The 27,133-nt window shown below is 37.4% G+C and overlaps 1 protein-coding gene and 1 long non-coding RNA gene across 2 annotated transcripts in view; one reads left to right on the forward strand and one right to left on the reverse strand.

Moving 5' to 3' along the window:
- Window positions 1–5,720: 5,720 nt before the first annotated feature.
- Window positions 5,721–26,610, reverse strand: npffr2a (neuropeptide FF receptor 2a). Its single transcript, XM_051421705.1, has 4 exons — window positions 26,263–26,610; window positions 21,278–21,612; window positions 14,457–14,556; window positions 5,721–10,939 (listed from the first exon to the last, which is right to left on the reverse strand). Exons 2-4 carry the CDS (start codon window positions 21,603–21,605, stop codon window positions 10,087–10,089), a joined length of 1,281 nt encoding a protein of 426 aa, XP_051277665.1. The 5' UTR covers window positions 21,606–21,612; window positions 26,263–26,610; the 3' UTR covers window positions 5,721–10,086.
- Window positions 16,568–27,133, forward strand: part of LOC127375629 (uncharacterized) — a 55,096-nt gene continuing 44,530 nt past the window's right edge. Inside the window, exons 1-2 of the long non-coding RNA XR_007887388.1 lie at window positions 16,568–16,578; window positions 21,396–21,491. This is a non-coding gene — a long non-coding RNA (uncharacterized LOC127375629). The remainder of the gene's footprint in view (window positions 16,579–21,395; window positions 21,492–27,133) is intronic.

A 27,133-nucleotide genomic window follows, 5' to 3' on the forward strand; every position in this document is an offset into this window, starting at 1 on the left:
ATCAACTAATTGTGATCAGTACCAATGACTAGACAACTGAACACATACTAGTTAATGCATATCTGAATGGCATCTGTGTGCATGCACCACTGAATGGCACTTAGCTGTATGGAGATTGCTGTGTTACATGATTTTATGTATAGTTGGCAAGACCAGCTGACCATGAGCACATGTGGGTAGTGCAAATGATGTTATGCATCTTCCTGTTGTATCTTTTTTTTTTTCTTTTAAGAAAAATGATAACAAACACACTTTTTATGTCAGTGGTACAGCTTTAAACATCCTAGTCTACAGATTTAGCAAGAATATTTACATTGATTGAAACACAACACCTGCTAGTAATCTGTTCACAAATCATGATCAGGGAACCAGAGAGTCCCAGATATTTTAATTATACTCCCAAGGCTTGTAAATTAGATGGATAGATGGAAATAATTGCCTTTTCACGGACCTGTGTGACTTCCTTTTTTTGTGAAATATGGAGCCATGGTTAGTGGGGGAAATGAATTGTAATTTTAATTTCTCTGCATTGTATGTTACACAGATGGAAGTACTCCATGTTATTTTGTACCCCTGCTCTTAGTCTGAAAGCATCCTCTTGACATTGCATTAACAAAAGCTTTATTAGCAAAATAATAAATATATTGAATACACTGGGTGAGGAAATATGTTACAGCTGTAGAACAACTCCAGTAAATCAAAGTAATGTCAAGCAAATTTTGACATTGACATAGTGGTATAGAATTATCTTTAACTGTTAGTCGACACATTCCTCTGCCTGATTTTTATCTACTCTTGAACAAATTATCACAAGTCATTGTGACTTATTTAGTACTGAAACTTGACATTTGGTGAGACTACCTCTCAATATGTCTTTTAGACAGAGCCAAAATGAAAATTTGTTACCTAAGGAAATGGCTTGAGGAATATACGGAGCCCCCTAAAGGGACATGGGGGAAAAAAAAAAAATTAAACGTTTCTAGTGTGCACTAGATACTATCTTGTGAGCACTAGATACTATCTTGTGCGCACTAGATCCCTACCTAGTGAGCACTAGATACTATCTTGTGCGCACTAGATACTATCTAGTACTATCTAGTGCGCACTGGAAACGTTTCTTTTTTTTCTTTTTTTTCCATGTCCCTTTAGGGGCTCCGTAGGAATAAAACCTACTTTTGGATTTTATTTGAAATGATGGAATAGAAACTGCTGCTTAGCAATGCAGCAACCCTAATCTTTTAGTGAAACGTTTTAAACTGGTATTACACAACCTTCCATTTTCAGCACCATGAATCCATGTGTTAACAAAAAACAGCCGTTGGACAATTTGAAGTGCACTGCAGAAAAGAATTAGAAAAGTAACATTGAAATTAATAAGAAAAGATATACTGTGAAGAAGCAAATGAATCAGAACATGATTCACAGGATCATTCAGTTCTCTTTTTCACAGAGGGTCTTCCGTTTTCTGTTTGCACTGGCTGTATTTTGCATCCGCTGACTTCCATGCAGCAGCTGCTTACTCTGGCCTCCAAAGAATTAAATTAAATTTTATTTTATAGCGCCAAATGATAACAGACGTTCTCTCAGGACACTTTTCATACGGAGCAGTTATAGTGCTATATTTAGTAAATTGCAAAGCCTAAAATTTTTAAAAAAACAACAACCATATAACTCTTTAAAATTATACTTCAGTTTTAGCTTTAGAAACTTCTCTTTTTTTAATTGGAAAAGCCTCTGAATTTTCCATCAGATTATGTGACAAACCTTTTAATTAAAATAAAATGAAATTACATAGCCTGCTTAGCAGATCTCTAGGGTCATGGGATGAAACAGCTTTTACTGCAGGTTTAACAAGCTGCAATACCTGAAACCTTAGAAGAAAATCCTCATCTTGCTTTTCTGCCTCTTAGCACTGTGGCCAGTAAAGATCAGTGTCCACTGAAATTCAGAGCTTTCGTAGGAGCTAAAAGAGTCATCAAAGATGAATTGTTTCTTTGGATCATTCTTTTCTACACTTAGTCATCAGAGAGAGTCAGAGATTTTAGTACTTTATTGTGAATGAGTTAAGAACAATATCTTAATGACTACCTGGACATTTTGCTGTTCACAAGAACACAAATGTGCCCTTTCACAGTTTAAGCACATTGAAATATCTGATGATACAAAGGCAAGACAGAAATTAGCTAGACAATTTTTAAAAGCGTTTTTTTTTTTTCGCCATTAATTCAATACACTCTACATATTATCAAAAAGTAAATACACACTCAGTGACCAGAGAAATAGAACCTCTGCCCCTGCAGAAGACCAATAATTCCTTTCCTGTTATTTAACATGTGAAGAGGTGAAGAGAGTACTTCCAAAAGGGTCTGACGAACATCTGACTAGTCCAGGTTTATTCACTCACAGGCCTTATGTATCTCTAAGGGAATGAACAAAGGAATGATTGCCTCTCTCTTTCCTCTTTGGTAATCTTTCATGATGAGCCTGCAGAACATAAACATAAAGACATTTGACATCCAGCCATGATTTAAAAAAAATTAGTTTCCATCGTAATACCTTGACCTTGCGTCACATACTGAATCCTGCATTTTTAACACCAGGATACTACAGGAGACTTGTCTCTGCCACATTGCTTCTCGTAAGGGACCAAAGTGCAAGATCATACTCAACAGGGTCTCTTTTTTTGGTCACTGAGGGTATATAGAACGCAGAAAGACGGAAGGCAAGTATCAAGCTTTCAGCTTGGTAGGCTGAGAACAAAATGGAAAATAACTCAAAGAAAAGAGACTGTGTCAGGAATCACTCACTACTCCCTAATCACAATACTGGCTGTATGGTGTGCTGGTTGGTAAATTTCCAAGACAGAATTTGATGTTATTTTTGTCATAGCTCCGTGTCGAAAGTTATCTCTGTTCTGGCACTTAGTGCTTTAATAGTAAATATCCATTGGTCTCAAATTGTCACGTTATACTGTGGCATAGTTTCATTGCACTTAAGGTATAGCAATTCTCAGTGCACAACTGGATACCACTGTAGTATAAAATGGCAAACACAAATTAGTATACTATGGATAGTGGATGATTTCAGACACAGCCTTAATGTTCCCCTGGAGATAAAAGACACATTTGGATAAAAAAGAATAAACCCTAACCCTGTATTTGTTAAGAATATACAACAATATTATGAATTATATGATAGAGCAGTGTTTACTGTTTCACAGATCTTCAAAGAAAGAACTCACCATGCCAGGATGAATTCACTGGCAGATATTGCTTCTGTCAATTCTTACTTTATTATCCTTAACATCACAGCAAAATAACAAAAAATGTTTGGCCCATCCACATTGTTAGCAAAAACTGCAGTATTTTACAGTAACTATTAAGGGGTTTATTTTGCTTGTGAACAACCCGGGTGTCCATTTACATGGACAGAGTATTGAAATATTCTAAATAAAAACCTCTTTTTGAGGAAGCTGTTTCCATTTGGGGTGTTGCATGTATTTATGATACTGGTTAACAGTTAAACTACTGGTCTAAATGCAAACTGCACATACTCAACCAAAGGTTCCACACACAATTTACAACTTAACTTACACTAGATAATTAAACAGTAAACCAACTACAAACACACTTAAAAAATAGCCGACAATTTAAAAAAAAGCCTACCTTTTTCTTTGGTCACTGGCCACTTATAAGAGCAATAACCCACTTTCAACTGATCTAATATATGAACAAGCCTGATGGAGGAAAAGCCTCTCCTTTGCATCATGATGTTCATCATCTTCACCTTATCTTTGTTTTTATATGAATCAGAATACCTTACATAATACATAGTGCATTACTTACATAATGGCCCTACTACTATACATTTCATTGCGAAGTCAGTTATCCTCCAGTATTTAACTCAAATGCTCTTTCTTTTATGCTATTAAGCTAATTAAAGTTTTTATGATGCAACCAGTGTAAGGCCATATTCAGAAAAACCTGAGACCTGTGAAAAAAGCCACCCTCTCATTAATTTGAATGGTGACAATTCACTGACACAGCTCGGGTGCAAACTTACAGGGCACTGGAAAGGTGTTACCACCATCATTTAGGGTAATAGGGTGGGTAATACAAACAGTTGTTCAGTGTTTCGGGATCTCATAACTTAAGCTTTTAAACACATGAATCTGTTCATTCCAACTGAAATTCAAACAAATGTAACAAACCTAATAACAACTGTAATTAGAAAATACTTTCTGTATTATTCATTTGTTTATATTCAGTTCATTGGCTCCATCAGGCAAAAATAATATCATAGTCCATATACATAAATATTGTCACTTGGCCAGCTTTGTATTCCATAGTGTTTCAGGTAATTTGGGAAATATCTGTTTGAAATCTTATTTCATTAACTTCGTTTTTTCCCAGAGGCACAGCAGTTTTCATTATTTGAAATCTTCCAGTAATTAAAATCACAATCCCCTTCATATATAGCAGATTATGTGCAAAGAAACAAGTCATTGTACTGTTAATGCCATAAAGCAGCGGCATTAACAACCATTTGTTCATACACGCAACCTTGACTATAAAACTTATTATTTTGTGTAGACAATCACAGAGGTAATAGATAATGTGATGAATAGCCCTTCACAATTAAATAGGACACCGTTTAACTTCCTCACTTTCAATAAAAACTACTGTCTTGTACAAACAGCAATTGTGTCCAAACAAATAATTCTTTAAAATTGTTCAACATTATTTAAGAACGTGTAGGTGCAGACATAAAAATACACATGCTAGTACACAAGATATGCACATGCAGACTATACAAAGATACCAAGAGATTCTAGATCCAAAAAAGAAGTTCACAATAATTAATCCACTCTTGTTTGGAAATTGAAGCAGAAAGACACGTTTTTTTTTCACCACAGGCACCAAAAAGTACAAATTCATTACATTCAATACTGAAGTGTCACTTTAACATCTGTTTTGCTTTGAATGCTATCACAAGTCTTGTTAGTGTTTTAAATGATTGTAGATACCCCTGATGTTATTAGGAATAAATAAATGCAAATGGCGGCTTACATAAACATTTTCTTTTACATTTTATTGACTCTCTATTTTTGGTTTTACTGTATAATAGGTGATGCTGAATTAGAAGCTGAAGTGGCGAGTACAGCTGGACATTGGACCTCAATACTATATGAGTACTGACTGTAAATTGATTATAAAATATTATATAATGTATTGAAAGTTGACATGGTTGGTTGGATTTCTTAAAATTAAGTTTTAAGGCTTGTAAAGGGGCTGGATTTCTGATTGTTGGTCCCACTTTGGAACTAGGTTCTGATTTGGTGAAACCGTTCAGAATTTCAGAAAGCTAACCAAAAAATAGTCAGTGTTGTTGCAAGAATTAAGATTTCTTGGTGATTCAGATTTGCCTTTGGAGTGTACACAGCAAAACTAACAGATGCACAAAGTATGTTCAGTAGCCTATAGGAATTGTATCTAATTATAAACCTTGATATATGACCAAGGTTCCTAGATGGTCAGTCGGACAGAAAATCACAGGAAGAGAAAAATCTGTCAGAATGTATAATAGATAATAGCGTCCCAAATGAGCGGCAGTATTCAATGAAGAATTCAAAACTGGCTCTTCAATAAGGGGTCAAATCAGGGTCACGAAGCAGCCTTGCTACAGAATGTGTTAACACATCAGACAGACGGACGCAAAGGGGAGAAATGAAACCTTTTTATCTGAGAGGTCAAGGTGTCACTGCTGGATGCATTAACACAGCTGAATGAGTTAGAGCATAAAAAACAAGGGTGTGAGTACAGTGCAGACTAACGGGTGTCAACTCTTATCAACCATGTCTGGTGCCATCTTGGAGGTCCCCTTTACAGTAGAAATGACAGTTTTTTTTGTGATTCCTGTGGTATTTTTAAATTCACAAATATTTATAAGCATTGACCTAGTTGTGGTCTAACTACTCATAACCTAATTTGTGTGATTCTGATGATTCTTGTATGACAGTATTAGACCTCAGCAATTCTCATGAAACACCAGTCACATGAGAATTGTCACACAAGGGTTAAAATGCTCGAGCCCCATTAGTCAATAGAAGGGTTGTAGCCATTTGGATAAGTGACAAAAGGTCTTCGTAGATATCCAATGACCTGGAGAATGTTATTCGACAACCTTTCAAGATTGAAGGTGCACCTTATAACAAGTGCCAAAATCTTTTAGTCCTGGCTGAGCCATATTTTTCCCTATAACTATTCCCCCTTCCCTATGACTGTAGCAGTAGCAATGAACTCAGCCACTCAACAACTAAAATCTTATGTTCAATATTGTTCCACACAAGCAGATGAACGCTATGTAGCGCAATGCGCTACAGTAGCTCGTCAGTTGGATCGGACCACACGGACCAGCCTTTGCTTCCCATGTGCATCAATGAGCCTTGGCCACCCATGACCCTGTCACGGTTCACCGCTTTTCCTTCCTTGGAGCACTTTTGATAGGCAGACCGGGAACACCCCACAAGAGCTGAAGGAGATGCTCTGACCCGGCCCCTTATGCTTTCCCATTTTTTGAGGACAAAATGTTCACTTGCTGCCTGATATATCCCCCCCACTGACAGCTGCCATGATAATGAAATAATCAGTGTAATTCACTTCACCTATCAGTGCCCCCAATGTTATGGCTGATCGGTGTATATATATTCTTGTATTTTATGGCAGTTTACTTAAAATAAATTTTTAATGGTACGTTTCATTTGTCTTCACCCAGTTGCTCACAGCCTTACTGAAGGCCAGCTGATTTACAGTGGCTCTGACTAGGACAATTGCCGGGGTGAAGATATACAAAATCTTTAGTCAGGAACAGCCCTAATCGGGAAATCCCTAGTATGAAATGTTATTGTGGCTCATAAATACTTTGTTCATCAGCAGTCATCAACATGCTGCTGAGCTGCAGATAAAATCATTTCGTTCTCACGAAAAATAAGCAGTATTACAGGTTGACAGCAGCTGTGCCATGAGATTAGCTTTATTCACATTTAAAATGAGTGACCTCAGAGAAATTTAGAAGCACAATCAAATACAGCCAAAAAGGATCCGTTATCACATGTAAATGAGCCACTGTATTTAAGTTTGTAACACAAAAAATGTGATAGTGTGGCAGATGAAGGACAAATGTTCTACTTCAGAAACGCTTCCAGTTGACATTGGAAAACCGCAATGGAGCTGGAGCGCAGCTGGAACGTTGTGTAGCCAGACACATTTGTGTGCATTTTGTGTACAACATGAGATACAGAAAATTGATTTGAAGCACTTCCCACTCCTCATTACAACTTCAGGATTAAATTGTACACGATCCTAGCAAACAGATGTTATTCAAAGTTGCGAGTCTCCACCACAGTTGGTTTATCTTTAAGTTTTAACTCTCCTGATAAGTTTCAACTAACTTAACTTCCACCACTTGTTGCCACCTTGAATCTTTGCACCCTTGAGGCCATTTGTTTCTTATTGACTGTGGCAGGTTTCAACTAAAAACAACATCCTGTTGCTTTTTGTTTCTTCGTAGGTGCATCTCTAAACACAGCCTTAGGTTCTGTCCACACCAAGAACAATCCCTATAAATATATCGTTTTAAAAATAGTTCTAACACAAGTGGATGTGTATACCTTCCAGTGCAAGACATTTTCTCTCAAAAAAGATTTATAAGACCCTGGCTGTCAAAGTTCTTATGAACATGATAGGATCAGTAATACACTGCCATTGTAATACACAGATAGAAGAAATAAGGACCTCCAATATGGCTGCCATGTAGTGTATATGTAGTTAGTTTCACGTAACCTTCACTCTTTATTTCATGAATGGGGGGGGGGATCTTTGCTTTACAGATTTTCAAAGTAGGCCAATTTTCAAATTGTAAGACACCACCAACAGTAAATATGTTAAGTGTAGAATACCAACCAAAGGTTTTTTTAGTACAATACCCTGCAATAATTGTCCTAATAGTTGGTTCACAAAGACAGATTCACATTATCACTTGTAATCTAACCTTTAGACTCAGTAACATATACTTACAGCAGACAATACATGTTTTGGGACCAATGCAGGCCCTCTGTTTTTCCCATTTACTGTACACTTTAACTACACAAGACTGTTCATAGAGAGATACCAATATAAAAAAACAGCAAAACACTGTTATCTGAGATTTACATGGCACATTCATAACAGGCTCATGAGATATTCATGAATAATAAATTCAGCATCATTACACCTTTTTATGTACATGTTTAAAGAGCAGATTTCAGAAGAAAAGCCTGGATAAAAAGTGAATTTGTAAGTAGAAGCCACAATATAATCACTGCTCTTTCTTTTCTCTTCTGCACAACTTATGCGATGGACACGTCGCCATTAAAGTAGCTATTTGAAACGTTTTATCTAAAACAAAATCATGTTCATGTTAATTTTCATTTTCATGTTCATTTAGATTGTACATCAACAGGCAATGCAGAGTGATACCAATGAATATTCTTAATGGCCCAGTATTCGAAATGCAATATGGCTATTGTAGTTTTTATTTTAGCTAAGTTGTGAATAACACACTGCTAACACTAGTAAGATAACGTATCAGATGCTGCAGAACATTACTCCTTTTTTTCGTTGTAATGTAAAATTCATTTCTCCAGCTTGTTACATTAATTCTTCTGGGTGTTTTCCCTGGCACTTGGCCTAGCTGTACAGCCTGAAGGAACTGAAGGATCGCTACCACTGTTTGTCTGAGGTAAAATGTTCGAACTGCGAGTGGTTCCTACTTTGTGAAAAAACTTGGATAGACTCCTGTTTGTACAATCTGACTTGGACGTATTGTGGGGGAAAAAATGCATTAGTTCAGTTGCTACTCTAAAATGATTACCGAAATAACAGCGTGGCACTGAGCAATGAGTGGCACATATTGTGAAGACGTGTTTTATTTGTTTTCTTTTTACTTTGTGACTTTTAACTTTTTACTTTGTTTTCTTTTTACTTTGTGAAATTTACTTACCCCAGTGGGGTAAGTAAATTTCTCTTCCACTTACCCTACAACAAGTCAACTTGTTGGACAAGCCTTAATGTTGAGCCTTGAAGTAGCCTGAAATGCCGTAAAATAATTTACTTTGCAAGACCCACTAAATAATGAGTTTCATTGCTGGAGTCTTTGATTTGATGTTTGAGCTCTTTGACCTTTATGGTCTGTTTAAAAATGTATACAGCACTTTGTTTTTTCTTTTAAAAATCTGCCCACCTAAATTAGTTTACAACCTAGTCAAGGTTTGAGAGTACTTTAAAAACAGTAATTTTTGATTCTCAATAGTGAATAATACTGAAGAATAAAAGTTTGCTCCATCTAATGTGGACTACAAGGACAGTAAGTTACTACTTTTGAAATGTGCTCTGCAAACATTACAGTACATACATGTTTGATGCATCTTTATATATATGTACATACAGGTTTTATAAGGTATGTCATGGAGCAGGACAGTAGCCTGTTATCAATGCAATATTAACCTATCCTAACTGATTTATTATGCACTAGCCAACAAGATTTGTTTTCCTTCTATTCGTAATTACAGTTCCAAAAGCACAACCTGCTTCTGTTAACATGGCACAATATGTGCAACATACATTGTGTGCCTTGAAGGTGATAAGTAAAGATTAGCAACCAAAATAAGTATTCTATTTTCACATTGGTCATTTAATTGTCCATTTTCATATTTGTTTCAGGAGCAAACACTGCGAGGTAGCTTGCTGCACTAATTGTCTTTAAGTGGTGCAGGACAGTTAAAAGGACAAATCCCTGCTCTACATCTATTTTTTTTTCAGTTTTGTCCTTTGTTTTCTTTGCCATTTTTGTTGTTGTTTTTTTTTACAGGCTTGAAATTGCCTCAGACAACTTATACATAAATGTCAGCTTCGAAAACCTGCTCAGGTGACCCTTGCGGTTTACTTACACTCAGTGAAGGACTTGAGTTTGAATGAAGCAGGCAATTTTCTTGAAATGTAAACACCTTGGCTTATCACCTAGAAGAATTTGTCTGTCTCTGTGTCTTTTTCAAATAGACACTGCTGTCACACCCCCACTGCTGCAAGATGCCTTCTCCAGGTCCTCCATGACCAAGTCCTGTTCAGTGACATGGTTGAGTCGCCTGGAAGTGTTCTTATCTAGGCTGTTGAGAGAAATAGGCTCCAGGGAGGTTTGTGCATTATTTGCTGGGAGCACAGAGTTTCCCTGCAGCCTGTGTGAGTAGGTTTTCCTCCGCTGTCCGTCCGCGGTGCACAGGCTGAACTTGAACACAGCTTGAAATCCTCTGCGGAAATTCTCATTGAAGAAACCGTAGATGATGGGGTTGACACTGCTATTGAAGAAGGCTAGCCAGTGGGCAAAGGGGTAAATGTAAATGTTGATGATTCTGTACTGCTGCTCAGTCAGGCTGGCATAATCGCTCAACATCATGAGGGTCCACAGAGGCAGCCAGGAAAGAATGAAAAGCAAAGCAACTATTAGAAGCATTTTAATCACCCTTTGCTTTTTCTTTGACACAGTGTGGCGGTTGTCATGGCCCGGCTTTCCTCCCGTTGGGACAGCTGTTTTGAAAAGTGTGATGCCAATCCGGGCGTACATGATCACAATGAGGGAAAGAGGAGCAAGGTAGATATTTGCAAACAGGACAGTGGTGTAAATCTTTCTCATCTCCTGGTTTGGCCAGTTCTCTCTGCACCAATAAAATGGGCTTGTTTTGTTGTCATAGCCCAGTAATACCCGAATGGTTTGCTCCTTGGTCACTTGTAGCATCACTCCAGAGGGACACATGATGGATATGGCCAGAACCCAGATAATGACTATTATCAAGGTGGCTGTGGATATGGTCAGCTTTTGCTTGAATGGGTAGACAATGCATCTGAATCTGCAAAAGGATTAAAAAAAGGAAGATACATGTCCACAGGAGATTAATTGACAGTAAGGAACATATACTTCAAATTGCACACAATATTATAGTAATTCTTAATGGGACAGAACCAGGTTCTAATCATATGGATAAAGGACTGCACATGCAAATAATAGATGTGCAGATCAGTGTTTATGTAATAGCAAAGCAACAAAATGTTAGCAAATACACAAATAATATGGCTTTTTTAATATTACAAATATGTTCACTTTGAATAACGAACACTGACATTACTTTAATTCCCCTTTTCCTCACTGTGTAGATCTATTTTAAAACAACAGGAGCATAATTAAGCTCCCCTTATTAACTTCATTGTAATCAGTAAGTATACCGCCATCTGTTTTAATAAAAAGCACATAATGTGCACGCCTAAGTGTGCACAAAGGTTTTCTTGGTGCTTAAAGCCCACAGAGACGTAGCACGCTGTTTTTACCAAATGGTGATGAATAGCTTATGAAAAACTTGAGATTTTCAATGATTGCTCTTTTGAAGTTCTGTGATTTTGTTTTTCCTTAAACACCACTACTTTCTAATTCTATTGTACATTTGGATATTCATGAATCAGCTGATATAGACATATTATTTTCATTTTTGTAAATGAACAGCACTGTTTCCCTGCAGTCTGTGACAGTTCAGCCACATTAAAGTAAGAGCCTGGTGACCTCCGCTAGTAGCTGTGACTCTGCTGTTGGGGTGGCTAATAGGCTTTTTGGCCTTCCTTTTGAAGTAAGACCCATATTTCTTTATATCTGTCACTATGCTGTGCTGAAAACATATATGACTAACCACATGAGTGACCCTCTGGCCAATCTTTATTTGTTTGTTGTGTTTTTTTTAAATGCCACTGCTGAAGCCTTCAAAGATGCTACTGCCATTCTTCTGCAGGGTCTTTTCTCACCAATCTGAAATGGTTGCCATGGGTCTAGAAAGTACTCGAAAGTGCTTTGATTTACTGAGCAATAAATAGGTCTTTAAAAGTGCTTGACTTTAGCCTACCGGCATCTCTAAGTTTTAGCTGGTCATGGCTGAACTACCAGTGGTAGACTAAGCAATTCAATTTAAAATAGCTTTTGTGTAGTTTACAAATGCCTCATGAAGAACACACATTTGTGTGAAGTGACATGATGTCAACAGTGTGAAAAGACAAAGGAGTAGCCAGGGACAGGATAGCTAGACCCCAGAATCATCTTCATCCTCATCCTCACATATAATATGACTTATTCAAGAATGTACTGTATATTTGTGATACATGTGAGTATGTTTTGCTTTCAAATTATCACAAAATGCAACCTCAGTCTGTACCTCAAAGTTGTATTTAAGAAGCTTGCTTGAGTAAAGTACTTAGTTAAATTCCACCATGGTGAGGGAGGAACATCATGAAGGACACAAACTCTCAAAAGGTAGACAATACCACTGCTATAAAAATCTATGCAACTGTAAAACTCAAATGTCTAATTATTGGTAGAGCTGGTAGATTTTACTGTGAAGCAGCTGTAGGTGTGTGACAAGTTAAGACACTGAGGGGAAATACAAACCTTTGATTTAAAATCTAGTTTTGCACATTTGGCACTTTTTTGTGAGCAAGTCAGTTTGAGACATTGCGGGGAAAAGGATGGAAATCATTACAGCTTAGACTAAACTGTTGATTCCCACGTTAGGCAGGAGGTGGATTGTGTCGAGTTTCACTGAGAAAGAATCTTGTGATTGTTAGAGAACAAACACATGCAGAGACATCCAGACCAAGAATTCGATTTCAATTTAGTTAGTGTTAATGTTGACACTAGAAAATGGATGAAAGGGGGATTTTGCTGGCCATTATGAGACATCAAACGAAACGGGGGTTTCCAACAAACTGTCGTGAGCTACCAGTATCTGGCTACCCCTTTTTAAATGCTAAAGCTTTAGGTTACTTAACTTTGGTTACATCAGTGACATTGTAACATTAGGCATGTTAGCAGGCTAGCAAGCATACACCAGATTTGACAATGACTTGGTAAGGGTTCATGGCTTAAAAGCTCGAAAAATGATTTTAATATCTAACATAATCAAGTTCTTTAAAAATTAACTAACTTCACACATAATAAATAAACTACAAAACAATCAATGAATTAGCAAGTAAAACCATAACTATAAATGAACACAATAAATACTGTAATAAGCAAATGAAAATGCATGATTGTGAATACAGCCCCAACAATCAATGATTGAATGGACCGGATATATCCCATGCAGCAGTAAATAAAACTAAGATGTCATAGTTTGTGGAAACACAGGAGATTAATAAATGGAGGCAATTTTTAGGATTAACCAGTGAAATCACATTAATGACCCCACCCATTCAAATTTAATCCTAATTATGTGTCTGATACTTTAGATATGTAAGGTGACTTTGACTTTTGCATGTCAAAGAAGAATGTCAACTCCATTTGTCCTTTCCAAAGGCACAGACACCCTCTAGTGATTTCAGATTGTGACAGAATAACATCACTGCACATCTAATGTCTTAGGACTAGGTGGTGATAAAATACCAGCTCATTTTATACTGCTTGGAGAACTGGTGTAACTGCATGGGATGCGTGCATTCGCTGGGCTCTAGTATCAGCGACAAGCTTGTTCCCAACTGTGAGAGTCTGCAGCCATCTCCAAAGGTTTATGGAGCGACTAAGCAGGATTAACATCCAACTGTTGACTTCTCAGTGAACAGGAATTGGGCAATCCATCATGATCGTTCAAAAGAGAACAAGCACCAGATAAAGATGACAAAGCTGTACAATTGTGCTAATTTGTCTTTCTTGCTATGTGGGGGAAATGTAAAGGCAAAAAGGCCAAATATGTGACTTAATTTTGGTGGTTTGTTCTCAAGATTTCTTAACATTGTGAGACTTGCAAAATATCTATTTTGATGCAGATCTGGAGAATCTAGACTTAAAAATTCTAAACATAAATGGTTTTGTATTGTATGTTGAGCAGGGAGCTTCACTCACTAGCTTGGTAACAATTAATGAACTATTTTTGATTAAAATTCGAGATTCCCTTACAAGGACTGCATTGGGTCCTTGTTCCCTTTACTAATGCAAATTTGAGAATAATAATTATGACATCAAATTTACTTTAGGAAACATTTTAGATTTGACAACATGGATGGGAAAATGTGGATAAAAGCTGTTAACTGACTCAGTAAAATGTAACTGCCTTACAGTAACGTTGGCTTGTCACTTCAGTGAGGTAACAAAAGAATACCAAATCACCTTCTAGCTTTTTCTGGAGCTTTTAACCATATGTGGAGTTTAGAAAATGTTATCACACAAATTAATGCAACATTGCATCCTTTTGTAAGGTTGTGCTCTCTGATCGGTTGCTGGTTTTTCACACAAAACACTTTTTTGAGGTGCAATTCAAGAGTAACAGGTGCTGGAAAAAGGAAATGTACTGTTATACTGTATGTAGCAGTAGTAGTAAAATACAATCACTATACCTGTCAACAGCAATCGCGACCAGAGTAAAGACGGATGCTGACACAGAGATCCCTTGGACCATGCCGCTCATTTTGCAGACCAGGCTTCCAAAAGGCCATCCTGTTGACAGGAAAGATGCATTCAGCTTATTTAGTGCTAAGACAACTAAGACAGTTCAGACAAAACAGCGGTTCATGTATGAATGCAGTCTTCCTCAAACAGATTCACACCCACAAACACATCAGTGTACAGGAAGAGCTGAAGGGATTTGCCATAATATCATATCTTTAGATATGACAGGGGAACAGTCCTTAGCGTTAATCAGGCAAGCTGGTGACTTGTAGTAGAGGTGCTGACAATGTAGGTGTCGTTTTGTGGCTGCCTGCAGACTGTCATCAGTACAACCTCGGCCTTTGTAACACATACTTGAGCATAATTGTCATACAATTTTATGATAAAGGTTGACTGGGTAGTGTTTTCACTAGAATTTTAGCAGCAACGGTGCTTTTGTATGCGCTGTTGAGCATGCAACACAGGCCCTTTTTCATGGTCAACAGAATAGCTTAAGATTTCAGTGTTCTGCTTAGGTTTGTGTAAGACGTAGCTGCAAATATTTGTTGGGGGTTTTGGGGGTCTTTCCCCAGGAAAATGTTACATTTTTAAATACAAAATATGCAATTTCACATTATTTTTTAATTTTTTTTTATTGCCATATTTGTGTACAAAGGTTGGAAAAGCTAGAGCTGATAACAAAAAACAAAACCCAAAAGTCAACAATGGCTTCTACACAAAGTTACAAACATTCTCTCAAGCGAAACAGTGACAGGCTACAGTACATTTAAACTCTGTGTTGGCATTTCTTCAGGATGATTTTACACACTTCTTGTTTATAAATTATTTAAATTATGTTATGTGTTGGTATCAAGCTCAACTCATTAGCTCTGTGACCAACACAGCAAAGAGTGCAGCTCAGTGAGTTTGTCACAGGAAGCCTTGCAAAAAGGGGGGAGTGTAACAAACAATTATAATCTTTAAATACTAAATAATAGGATGTTGAAAGTAACAATGAACTTAACTAAAATAAATGTTGGCAATTTTTTTCCTTTTATTGTTTATGCTTTCACTTCTTTTTTTTATTTTGCAAGGAACCTACAGTTCCTTTTTCCTTTTGTCCGTATTGTGTCTGCTTCTTAATCCTTTGTCAAAACTGAAACATGCACTTAAACAGCCCTAGATCCCTTTACAAAAAGATCTTCTTCAGTGTAGGCAGAAAATACTAATTACTATGGCTCTGGCGGATCTTGAGCTGCCTACCAACTGCATGTCTTATATTGCAGCCCACAGCTGGTCCAGCTGTTATATTTCTCTCCATAAAAAGGTTTTAAATGGGTCAATGTGATACTAATACAACATGTGTAATGTGTGAATCCGCAGAAGTTATACAGTGTTATATGCAGTACAATTACTCACAATAGCTTGTTAAAAAGCAAATTGATGGATATTGACTAGATGTGGAGAAAATGTTTGGCTTACATTGTTGCTTTCATCTCGGCGTGAGGTTTCTTTCATGTGGTTGACAGATTGCAAAGGGCCAGTAGGCATTAATGCAGATGACCCCCCCCCCCAACCAACATCGTCAGTTAAGCATTGTGCGCTGTAAACATTCGAATGGTGCATTAGATGAAAGCTATGTTATAGACAATGGCAGATTGCTAGTTGTCCAGTCTTAACACAGCACCCAGAGGCCAAACAAGACGCTCATATAACTGCAACCAGAGACAACGTGACAGAAAGACACACATAATAATTAATCTCTTTTTTTTTTGAAGGCACTAAAGTCTGAAAAACTTAATGAACCAACACGTGTCTAGGTGTCCAGTACTGTAAACACAGCATCACTGTCATGTTAAATTGTCATTCATCACCCAGTCAAATGTCATTGGCTGTCTGAGTTTCCCACTCCCTGCTGCCGACAAGCACCACACAGCATGAGGCTGTCATCACAAAGTTTCCTGGTAGGGAAGCTGGCAGACTGGTGATAAGCTCTGCCCAGTTTCTGATTGACACATTGCTTCATGTTACAGTTGAGTGACTTCAGTTTTCATCTCTGTGACACCCAACAAGTCTTTCACCTCATGCTCGGTGAGTCTTTCATGTGCCTTTTTGCAAACTGCAGCTTGACTTGACGTGACCTTTTTTCCAGGCATCTTTTTCTCTGTTACTTCCACTCTGCTCAGATTTGAGAAGTGCTACTCTGACTGTTACTGTGCCTCCCTTTGCAGCTAAAGAGCACTGCTGGGTTTTTTTTCCCTTTACGATCCTTGCCATCTTGGGCTCCTCCCTGAGGAAGGTTCTTCTTCCCTCATTGCTCAGTTTGGTCAGCTGTTGGAAAAATGTGAGTGACATTCAACGGGTATGAAAGTAGTCAACTGGAATAGCCGATGGTGCTCTCCCCCCCCTTCTAATGTCTGCCTCTCCACTAGGATATGTCACGTAACATACTTGGGTGGATACACTGACAAACAAAATGCCTTACAATAGACTGCAGAAAATATTAATTTAGTGAAACCCTTTTAAAAGATCTCCTCAAGACGTGTTTTAATATAAAAAAAATGCATCATACTTCACGTAATCCTTTAGTTTTCTCGTCAAAAAAAAAAAAAAAAATTTTAAATTCTTAAAAGCACATCTACTTCTCTCGATCATTGAAAAATCTGCTGGAGGTGTCCAGTTTCCACATCACACTTGGATGTCACAATACATCTCATATATGCAAACCTTAAAAACGAGATTGAAGATGAACACAGCAGAATGTGAAAAAACAATCCTTTTGTATCAAACTTTCACTGTGCAGCATGATGTATGTGCAAAGTAAAGTAACCAAGAAATACACACTTGCGAAGGTTGAAAATGTGTATTTCTTCTTTTGAGTGGATGGAGACTTTTTTCTTGTTTGTTTCCTGTGTGCCATTCTTTTCATCCTGTGCATTACATTAAAAAATTACACACATTCATTTTGCAGACACTTTAGTATACAGCTACTTACAATAAGTGCATCAATCTTGATAGGAACATGAGTTAGAAGCCATCAAAGCTGGAAGAGCAGCCCTTTCAAACAAGCATGTTCAGTTTAATAGTACCATATTTAGTGCCATATTTCTTTTCCATCTGATGCCTGCTTGATTACTTTTTTCACTGCATTTCCTTTCTTTTTTTTTGAGGGGGCTTTTTTTCAACACCCCTTTTCAACAAAAAAAAAAAAACACCCCAAAAAAAAAAATTTTTCTTTTTTTTTTATTTTTTTTTTTTAAAAAAAAAAAAAAAAAAATTTTTTAAAAAAAAAAAAAAAAAAAAAAAAAAAAAAAAAAAAAAAAAAAAAAAAAAAAAAAAAAAAAAAAAAAAAAAAAAAAAAAAAAAAAAAAAAAAAAAAAAAAAAAAAAAAAAAAAAAAAAAAAAAAAAAAAAAAAAAAAAAAAAAAAAAAAAAAAAAAAAAAAAAAAAAAAAAAAAAAAAAAAAAAAAAAAAAAAAAATTTTTAAAAAAAAAAAAAAAAAACAAAAAAAAAAAAAATTTTATAAAAAAAAAAAAAAAAAAAAAAAAAAAAAAAAAAAAAAAAAAAAAAAAAATAAATTTTATTGCTTGCTTAGTATTATATATATTTTTGCAAGGGGAAAGTGTAGAGTAGCAATGCTCTACAGGAGATTAACCATTAACATCAACAGATACTATGGGAGTTTTCCTCCAATGTCAATTTTTCACACACAATACCTCATAATCTTACAGCCTCAGTGAAATCCACTTAGCATATTTATTTTCCCAGGGGAACGAGCCCTTTTAATGCCACCATGGCCTTTCCTAAAGCAAAAAAATAACACAATTTCAACCCCACTACTGGCTCCAAAAATGGTTTGTTTTATATTTTTAATTTTCACCAAAGAAAATGTTGTGGTCAGTAGGTGGTGATTTTAGAGCTCGCCCACTTATCTGTTGCTGAATGTCAGATGTGAACAAACTTGATGGTGCTCTACTGTACTGTAGGTTTCATTTAGCTGAGACATTTGCATTTTTACATGTATGCATCCTGAAACGATTCCTCAAGTAACTCACAAATTCCTTGCATCAAAGTCTTGCTATAACTATATAGATCCATACAGCACATTGAAAATTAGAGTGTGTCAAAAGATTGGTATCATTTCCAGAATAAAACAAATACTCCGTAACGTGTGTTTTTGGAAATCTGAACTAGCCTGCCACCACAATAGAAAATACAATAAATCATTGCACACAGCTTCCTGCTCCACAGATCTGAAACTTATTTCGGAGACCTCCGGTTCAGCCTATTTTAATTGTCTTTTTGACATGACTCGTAGCTGCTAATCGCTCACAGTGTGCAGCAACTCTGCTGTGAATATTACAAGATGCTGTAGTAATGTTACAAACATGAGGACTATTTATTTATCTTCTGTGGCAGCAAGCGCAACACACAGCTTTTCAGTAAATATTACACTGTACCCTAAGCTTATACTTAAGGCTTAAGAATGTAACTATCCCCACACACTGGGAAATACTTTCAAAACAAATAGATTCCACCTTCCTTCAGGGGGAAGGTGGTGTGTATATTTACTATTGTTCTTTAATAAAGCCAAAGTATTTCTCTGATTAAACAATTAATCAAAGGAGTAATCAGTAGAATATTTGAATACTAAAATAATCTGTAGCTGCAGCCCTACTTCACACAACTGAGAAGTTATTTTGTCTGACTGTTATTTGCCAGTACAAAAAGAAAACAGAGTGCAATAACGCCATTCACAGTGTGGCAGATGTCACTGGTGTCTTCTGAAAGGGCTCAGGATGGATGCTTTCTGCCAGAAAGAGATTTTTATAAAAGTTGATTCTAAATACGATAATCTATTGCAGAGCTAATAAGCTTTCATTCTTGTTTACTTCTAGTAGCTGCAAGCTGCCCATCATTTGTTATGTCACTGCAGCAGAGATTTAATCATACAAAGCACTCTGCCAGCTGGATTTCCCCAAACTCCATGTCAGGGTCTAACATATCCCTGATTCAGACAATAATGACTGATTACACTTGTTTTGCTGCTCTGAAGAGGCAATTATTATTAAATCATAGTAACCACTCTAGAATAATCTCTAAAGGTGAATAAGGCAATGTAGTATTCCCAGTCACTGCAATGCTTTTGTCTTCCATTTGGCTTCTTATTTTTTTTATATTTAACAAGAGACATGCAGAGACAAGAAAAAACATTTTTAAAATTATTTTTAAGCTGACTCTCCACATTGGGTTAGGTCCAAATCAAATTTATTTCCAAAAAAGCCTGATGCATGTCAATACATTTTTGTTGTGTTGAGTGTGGTTGTGTCTGCTCTCTACTGCTCTCTCCTCCAAGCCCAGGCAGCCCCACCCGCGAGTGTCACCGTGGGCGCTGCTCCTGCTCTCACAGGAGTGGAGGAAAAGAAACAGTGAAAGTTGACAATAGTTGCACAGTGCAGAAGCTTTGAGTAAAAACAGCTGTGTGACAGCTGACTAGAACAAAAGATCGGATCGGATCAATGAAGCTCATTATAGCCGATACCAATCAGTTAAAGAATGCATTGATTGGCACCGATACTGATCATTGAGATCGGATTGGGACATCCCTAGTTGCTGATCCCTGGACTGGATCACTTTACCTTTTCCTTAGTGAAAACAAGGGTTATAAGGAACCAGTGTTAGCGCGGATGGTGCTGTCATTCTATGGCAGCTACACTCTGAATGCAAAATTGACTTTAAAATTATAAGTTAAAGCAAAAAAAGTTGTCTTCAAGAAAGCACTGCAGCTGTAGACAGCCTGTGTGAAGAGTCTGAACTCCCAACCACTATCACTTGCCTTAAGAATTGCTCATGTGAGATTTGTGTCATGGAGAGTCAACTGTCAGGTCCAATCGGCACAATGTGTAAAAAGCCCTGGTCTTATTTATTCATGCAGGGAAGACTGTCTCCTCCATGACGAATCAAAAAAGTCATCTCCTCTGAGCCTTCTTTACTTTTGATAGCCGCAAAAAACAATAGGTCATTCTATGATCATAAGTAGGTTCATGCTGCGTGGGATGGCCTCCATGCACGTACACCTTAGTAGTCCATATTAATGCGATTTTAAATTGGAAAAGCAAAGCCAGCCCTGCAATGAATGAAATTATATCAATGATTAGTGTTAAAGGTTAGGGTTAGTTAAATGATTAACAAGGCTAGCAGACCTGTGAAGCTGTTGCTTGAGAGAAAAATTAAAATGGTTTATTCTCTGTATGGTGTTCATTTGAGGATATGTAAGGCTCAGTTCTACAGGAATGCTATAGTGTTTACATGTGTACAGTAATGTGTACAGTTCTTGCATCAGAAGACATTCAAGCCAATTAATCTATTTGCATCACCAGAGGATTGAGATTAGGTTCTGATACAGATCCTCATTACTTGCTGATGTTTGGCACATAATATTTGCTAATTCCAGATGTTTGTTTAATTTGTAACTGAGGCTGACAGCGATCAGGTAATTAGGTTATGCAATATCATCATAAACGGAAGTGTTTAATTTTTTTGCTGTTGGTGGTGCAAAATCAAAAGTCAGGGTATCAATAAAGTTGTTACAGTTAATCCTGCAGTGGACTGACTTTACCCGTATTTCATGGTAAACTATACAGTAGCAGTTGCTGAGACATTTCCCTCAGAACCACAATTGTCAGATGGAAGAGGAAGGGGAAGGGGAAGGGGAAGGGTCTTTCTAGCCAGATTGGCTTATTTTGACATGAAACAAGGCATTGAAAGCTTTTAATTACCGTCTTGCTCACCTGTAATTATGTTGTCAAGAAGAGTTGTGGGCATGCAGAAAATCCCAACCAGGAGGTCACTCACAGCAAGGTTTAGGATGAACAAATTGGTGACAGTCCGCATGTTTTTGCTCCTCAGCACAATGAAACACACCACTCCGTTTCCCACCATGCACACGAGGAAGATCAGCAGATAGGACACGATGAAGATGGCTGCTGTGGACGGCTGATGCAGGTAAAATCCAACATAGGTGATGTTGTTCCTGGGTGGGATGGACTCCACGGAGGAGTTGTAAAATGTCCAGTTGTCATACAGTTGAGTCAAGTTGTTTTCAAGTCCTTCGTTCATTTTAAACCTGAAAAATGAAAGAGCAGATGACTTCATGCTATTTCAAACAATGGGAAAGGCATAATATTGAAGGCATAAGAAGAACTTTTATGAAATGTTTTAAAACATAGTTGTTGTTTTTTTCATTTTATTCTTTGACTAAATCTACGGGAATTTTTCAACTAAAGGTTAACAAAAAGATTTCCTGAACCAGAAAAACAAAACTTTGAGACAGTCTGTCAGACTACAGTGGCTGCCTTCATGAGAAGAGGAACTAACAGAACCAAGGCTGGAAAGTAAAAAAAAGTTAAACCTTTGAACTATATTTATGAACCTAATTAATTTTAATTAATTGTATAACAATAAAAAAAGAATGATTTAGATGAAGCGTTGCTCATTCTGCTCTAGCATAATACTGTGAGCATTTCAGAGGTTACTGTCTTTCATTTAGTGCTATTGGTATCCCTACTTAGCCCTTATGCCCCCTTCAATTTCGACTGAAGTGTTCTAAATTTCCACAGCCCTCAGAGAAGGAACTTCACTTGTTTGCTGTCAACAACGGAGCCTTACCAACTGGATGGCTGTGATGCATTTTCATTTCCTCCTGTTTGTCGACAAACAAGAGTCAACTAATGCTGTTTGATTAGTGAATGTCAATGTCAAATATCCTTGCTCTTTGATTGTGATGGTTTATGACCAAAACCTCATGTTTACTGTTACCAGCTACTAGCCCTCATTCTTTTGATCAATTTATTAATCAGTTGTTCTACAGAATATCTGAAAACAGATACATTTGCCTGTCTCAATTTCCCAAAGCCTGAGACGAGGACTTCAAGTTGCTTGTTTTGTCCAAAGTTGTTCAGTTTATGATCACATAAGATTTAAGAAATCAGCAATTCCTTAGAAGCTGTTGTTTCAGCTTTAGTTGAAACACTGACATGGATCAGAGGCATTTCTAGAAGTCGGGGCTAAGCCCAGACCATCTGGGGCTGAGGTCAGGATGTGTGCAGAATTGGGCGGCCCCTGCTGTTCTGCCTAGAACACTACTGCCTTAATTTTATTTAATTTTACCACATTATATGACTACTGCAAACATTACATATAATATTAAATTACATTTTTAATAGTAATGTTAAGACAATTCTTCTGGACAACATGGATATCTGCAGGGCAGCTGAGAATTCTCAAACCTATGGCACCAGTGTTTAATTGCTACTTTACTTTTTTATTCTGCTCATTATCTCTGCAAGGCGTAAGCCTGAATTAGATAATGTGTTTCATAATGTGTGTGTGTGTGTGTGTGTGTGTGTGTGTGTGTGTGTGTGTGTGTTTGGGCGTGCATGCGAATCTGTTAACAACTAATCGCTCATACTACTATCATCAGCCTAATATTTTTTGTGCATATCCATGTTCATATGCTCAAGGAACTCTTGTGGTTATGATGATTCACAGTTTTTGAAAAATCTTAAAAAACCTATTGCATGGACTGCTCTGTTTTATACCGACTACTGACCCCTCACTCCTCTGAACTGGCTGGCCTACTCCATTGTAATCTTACTAAAAACAAACAGATCCAGCGAAAGAAGAAAATTACTATTGAAACGATGCAATGCACGGCAACAGCTGCTTCTGCGGTGCACAGGTGGCTTTTTCAAGTCAACAGCAGGGACAGTATCTACCTGTGAAATTATAGAGTGGATTTGCATCAACTATAGCTGTTGCGATAATGAATCTTGCTCATTATGTCTGATTATAACTACGTGTAATCATGCTTGGATGTTACTAATGTGGCCATGCTTGGGGGCAATAGCAACATTTAGACAGAACAAAATGTATTTATTACCTGTCAGGCTGACCTTCTAGGCTTTACTGATGTTTCCACCTTCAAATTTCCTTCATTAGCTCTGTCACCTCTCTGAGCGTTTAACAATCCCTCCTTTATGACTAATGCTGATAGAAATGCCTCCAAGGGCTAGCCATTTTTTGGAGTTTGGTTCTACATCACTGACAACAATAAACCTCACAGTTGGTAAAATCATGTCACAGGCTTACTGATGCTCTCTCTGTGTGAATGAGCTGAATAAAAAATAAGTGTGAATAAAATATGACTGGGCAAAAAGAGGGCTTGTGTTGCTAAGGGACATATAGACTTTGAAAGCTGTTAAATGTGCATCCAACTTTGCAGTTGTAATGACTTATTTAGAGACGTAGATGTGTCCTTATGGTCTTTAAGTGTGATGCTGTGTATCTGAGAATTGAGATAAAGGTAGACCTAATTATGGCTAAAGTAATGCACTTTCTGAGATTTCAATCAAAGTCCTTTTTTGCTCTTGCTTTCCCACAGTCTGGACACTCTGCACGTGTGGGTAACAGGCAGCACTATAAGATCTACAAAATGGACACAGTATAAAAAAATCTAATATCAAGGACATTATCGGAGGGCCTCACGAACAAGGATTTTAAATTTGTACATGTTCAACAATGTCTCCACAGACTTGCGTGATGCTTTTTGCCTTTTTGTTTTAATTTTTTTGCAGTCATTTCAGACACTAAATGGAAGACAAATGCCACTTCTAAAATTTATTTTTGCATACACCAAGGACATGGTAGGTCCACAGTATTCCTCTGGATCAGATTGTTTAGGAGGTGATGAGTGACACATTGTGGGACTCAACCTCATTTTACCAATTTCTCTTAATTTTTGGCCGTAATCTGATATCTCAGATCTGGTCTTGAACCTGGGGTGACAGATGGTTTCAGATAACATTTTCCTGATTAAGCATCAAAATGTGATGATTTAATACTTAATCTGTCCTTACAATGGCTTATACTCTCTAAAACTGAAAAGGATTTGCTATACTTCTATGTCCCTACGGGGTTTAAATGAGTCAATTCTACTAGAGTTAGTGTGCCTATGGATGCTTGAGCTGTATTGGATATAAACCACTAGTAAGTAGTCTTTAGTATGTATGAGGCATCTCAAGTCTGTTTCTGTATTAATGTACAGACCTACAATAAGATTAATCAATTTAAATCTTACTATAAAACACAATCTTGCTAATGTTGATCACAAAATCTGCAATTTGTTGATTGCAATGCCTTAAATGCTAATGACAAAGAAATTGAGTCTTTCTCCGTATCCATTTTTTTATTCATAAGATTCAGTGATTTGCTCAGTGAGTCTACTGCTGATATGATAGAAGATCCCCTTTCATCCACAGCTTGGGAATTTTTATTACAATTGTTTGACCAGAGAGGAATCATTGTTGTGTGTTAAGATAGTTCTTGCTCTCTTGAGAATGTCAGTCTCCCTGTTATTTAGTAAAATATTTGTATTGTAAAAGGGCAGTTAACATGAGTCATTCCAGGGCTTTAATGGAAATCATTAGTATCCAGTGAAAGGTCTATGGTATAAAGGTCTCAGAGGCTTTTTCCACCCTAAGAGAATAACATTCTCTGGAGACACTTAATAACTCAAATTCATCAAACTCCCTCTGACAACTACAAGCTTTTCATCATGTCGAGTTTCCCTGATGTTATTGCACTACTTCAGTCTCACAGAATAGCTTTGACGGGGCTTAAAGCTAACACTGTCCAGATGTCCCAAAGATGACAAAACACGATTGAGTATAGCAATGGTTATCACTGTTCACATATCTCAGAAATAATTGTAACTGTCCCCCACCACCAATTAACATAAATAATCCATCACCTGCCAGCAAATTCATCTTCAGATAAACTTATGAGCTCACCCAAAAAAAAAGAGAGAAGACAGCAAGAAAATCCCAGAATCAGCATGTTCACCAGCCCTCTACAATCTTAATCATATTTTAATTCCACTTCCTTTCTTTGTTCTGTCACTTTCCTAAACTGTGTGTCAGAAAATGAGTACTGTGATCACAGTATGTATGTTTGTGTCTTTCAAGGCTACACTGAGCATGCTTGTTTGTCCTCAATTTGAAATGTGCATGTCCCCCTCTAACAACCTCCATGGTACTTAATGGCCATGGTGAGGGGATGCCAGCGGATGTTTAGAGGCTCATTGCATGCAGTGAAACAAGACCTCTGACATGAAGATGAGTACTTCAGTATTTTTTTTTAACTGTACTGCTGTTCATCATACCACCGGACGCGCCCCCCCCAACACCAGCCCTGATGTACTGTAATGCCACTGATTTCCCCTCAGCACCACTGAAGGGATTGCGCTTTTCATTCACCGGTTGATCAATGTATAGACCAGAGAATACATTTTGTGCCAACATTGCGCGCATGGCAGAGATTGGGATTGTGATCAGGGTGCAAACTTAAGGACTGACTGCGCGCAATAACATGCATGACTGACCACTTCTGGACAAAGAGGTTTCTGTGTCCAAATGACGACTGGCGCATCAAAGCCATAGAAACTGTCTGTACAGAGAGCAGGATGGAGAATCGGACAGGAGCGAGACACTTGAGTTACTGACCTGAAAGCTCTGCGCCTTCATTGCCTAAAACGAGCCCTTAGAGCTTTGGCTGCAGTGAGTCCGAGGTTAAAGAACTCAAAATATATATACATATATATATATTTTTTTTATGAATTTCATTGACAAGTGTCCACCTGTAGCCATACCTGTGGCACCTGGCGTTTCTTAATTCGTACTGTTTAGACGGTAAAATAACGCTAATAAACTTGTCTTACCTTGTTTTATTTCAAATCAAGCTGGCGATGGGCTGTGTGCTTTGAGGGGGAAAAAAAGTAAAAAATGTCCACTTTCCTCTGACTAGACCTACGTACATCAGAGAGAAAAACAATTGGCAGACCACCGTGGAATAAAAATAGATTCAAACTCCGTCCCCCCCCCTGCAGCGTTCAGTATCAGTCCGGTTTCATGTGCGTCGCTGGGAAGCGCTTCATGTGGCACAGGATGCGCTCAGCCAGCCTCTCGGAGCGCAAGTGGAGGATTTACAGCCGGAACCGTCCGTATTTGATGCGGTGACGTCGGGAGTGAAGGGGGTGGGGCTGAGAGCTGGATGAGCGGGCTAATGGTTGAGTGATACCCCCCTGATCTCGTCCAGCTGCTGTCTCTGAAATGTCAAGAGTCTCCTATTTAAAAATAAATAAATAAAGTCTAATGTGACGCTGATAGTGAGAAGGCAGGTCACAGATGGTCGCCGGGCGCAGATTCCACTGTATTTGATTGTAAACACAATCAGAATTAACGCCCACTGCAAGCACACACACACACACACACACACACACACACACACACACACACACACACACACACACACACACACACGCGCGCACATTATAGCAACTAAATTCTGTCTGAAATATAGGCCCTACAAATAAATTAAATTTGAATTAAATGAATTCAAAAAAATCAATGAACCATTCATTGAGCCCGTCATTCTCTCTAATATTAATAATAAACAATAAACTCCTGTATTCATTATTTTTAAACTATATTAATATAAAGTATAGCCTGCAGCAAGTAAAAAGAAAACTATCTTGAATTTAAATGATCAAATTACATTTGTCTAATTCATAATGAATGTATAACTCCTGA

The sequence above is a fragment of the Dicentrarchus labrax genome, unplaced genomic scaffold (genome assembly GCF_905237075.1).
Source record: "Dicentrarchus labrax unplaced genomic scaffold, dlabrax2021, whole genome shotgun sequence".
NCBI lineage: Eukaryota > Metazoa > Chordata > Actinopteri > Moronidae > Dicentrarchus > Dicentrarchus labrax.

Excerpts from the sequence above, each read along its gene's own strand:
- npffr2a (XM_051421705.1), bottom strand. The coding sequence starts at position 21,605 with ATGAACGAAGGACTTGAAAACAACTTGACTCAACTGTATGACAACTGG. Across the intron at positions 14,557-21,277 it reads TCTTGACAACATAATTACAG|GATGGCCTTTTGGAAGCCTG; the intron begins GTGAGCAAGACG and ends TCCTGTCAACAG. Across the intron at positions 10,940-14,456 it reads GTCGCGATTGCTGTTGACAG|ATTCAGATGCATTGTCTACC; the intron begins GTATAGTGATTG and ends ATCCTTTTGCAG.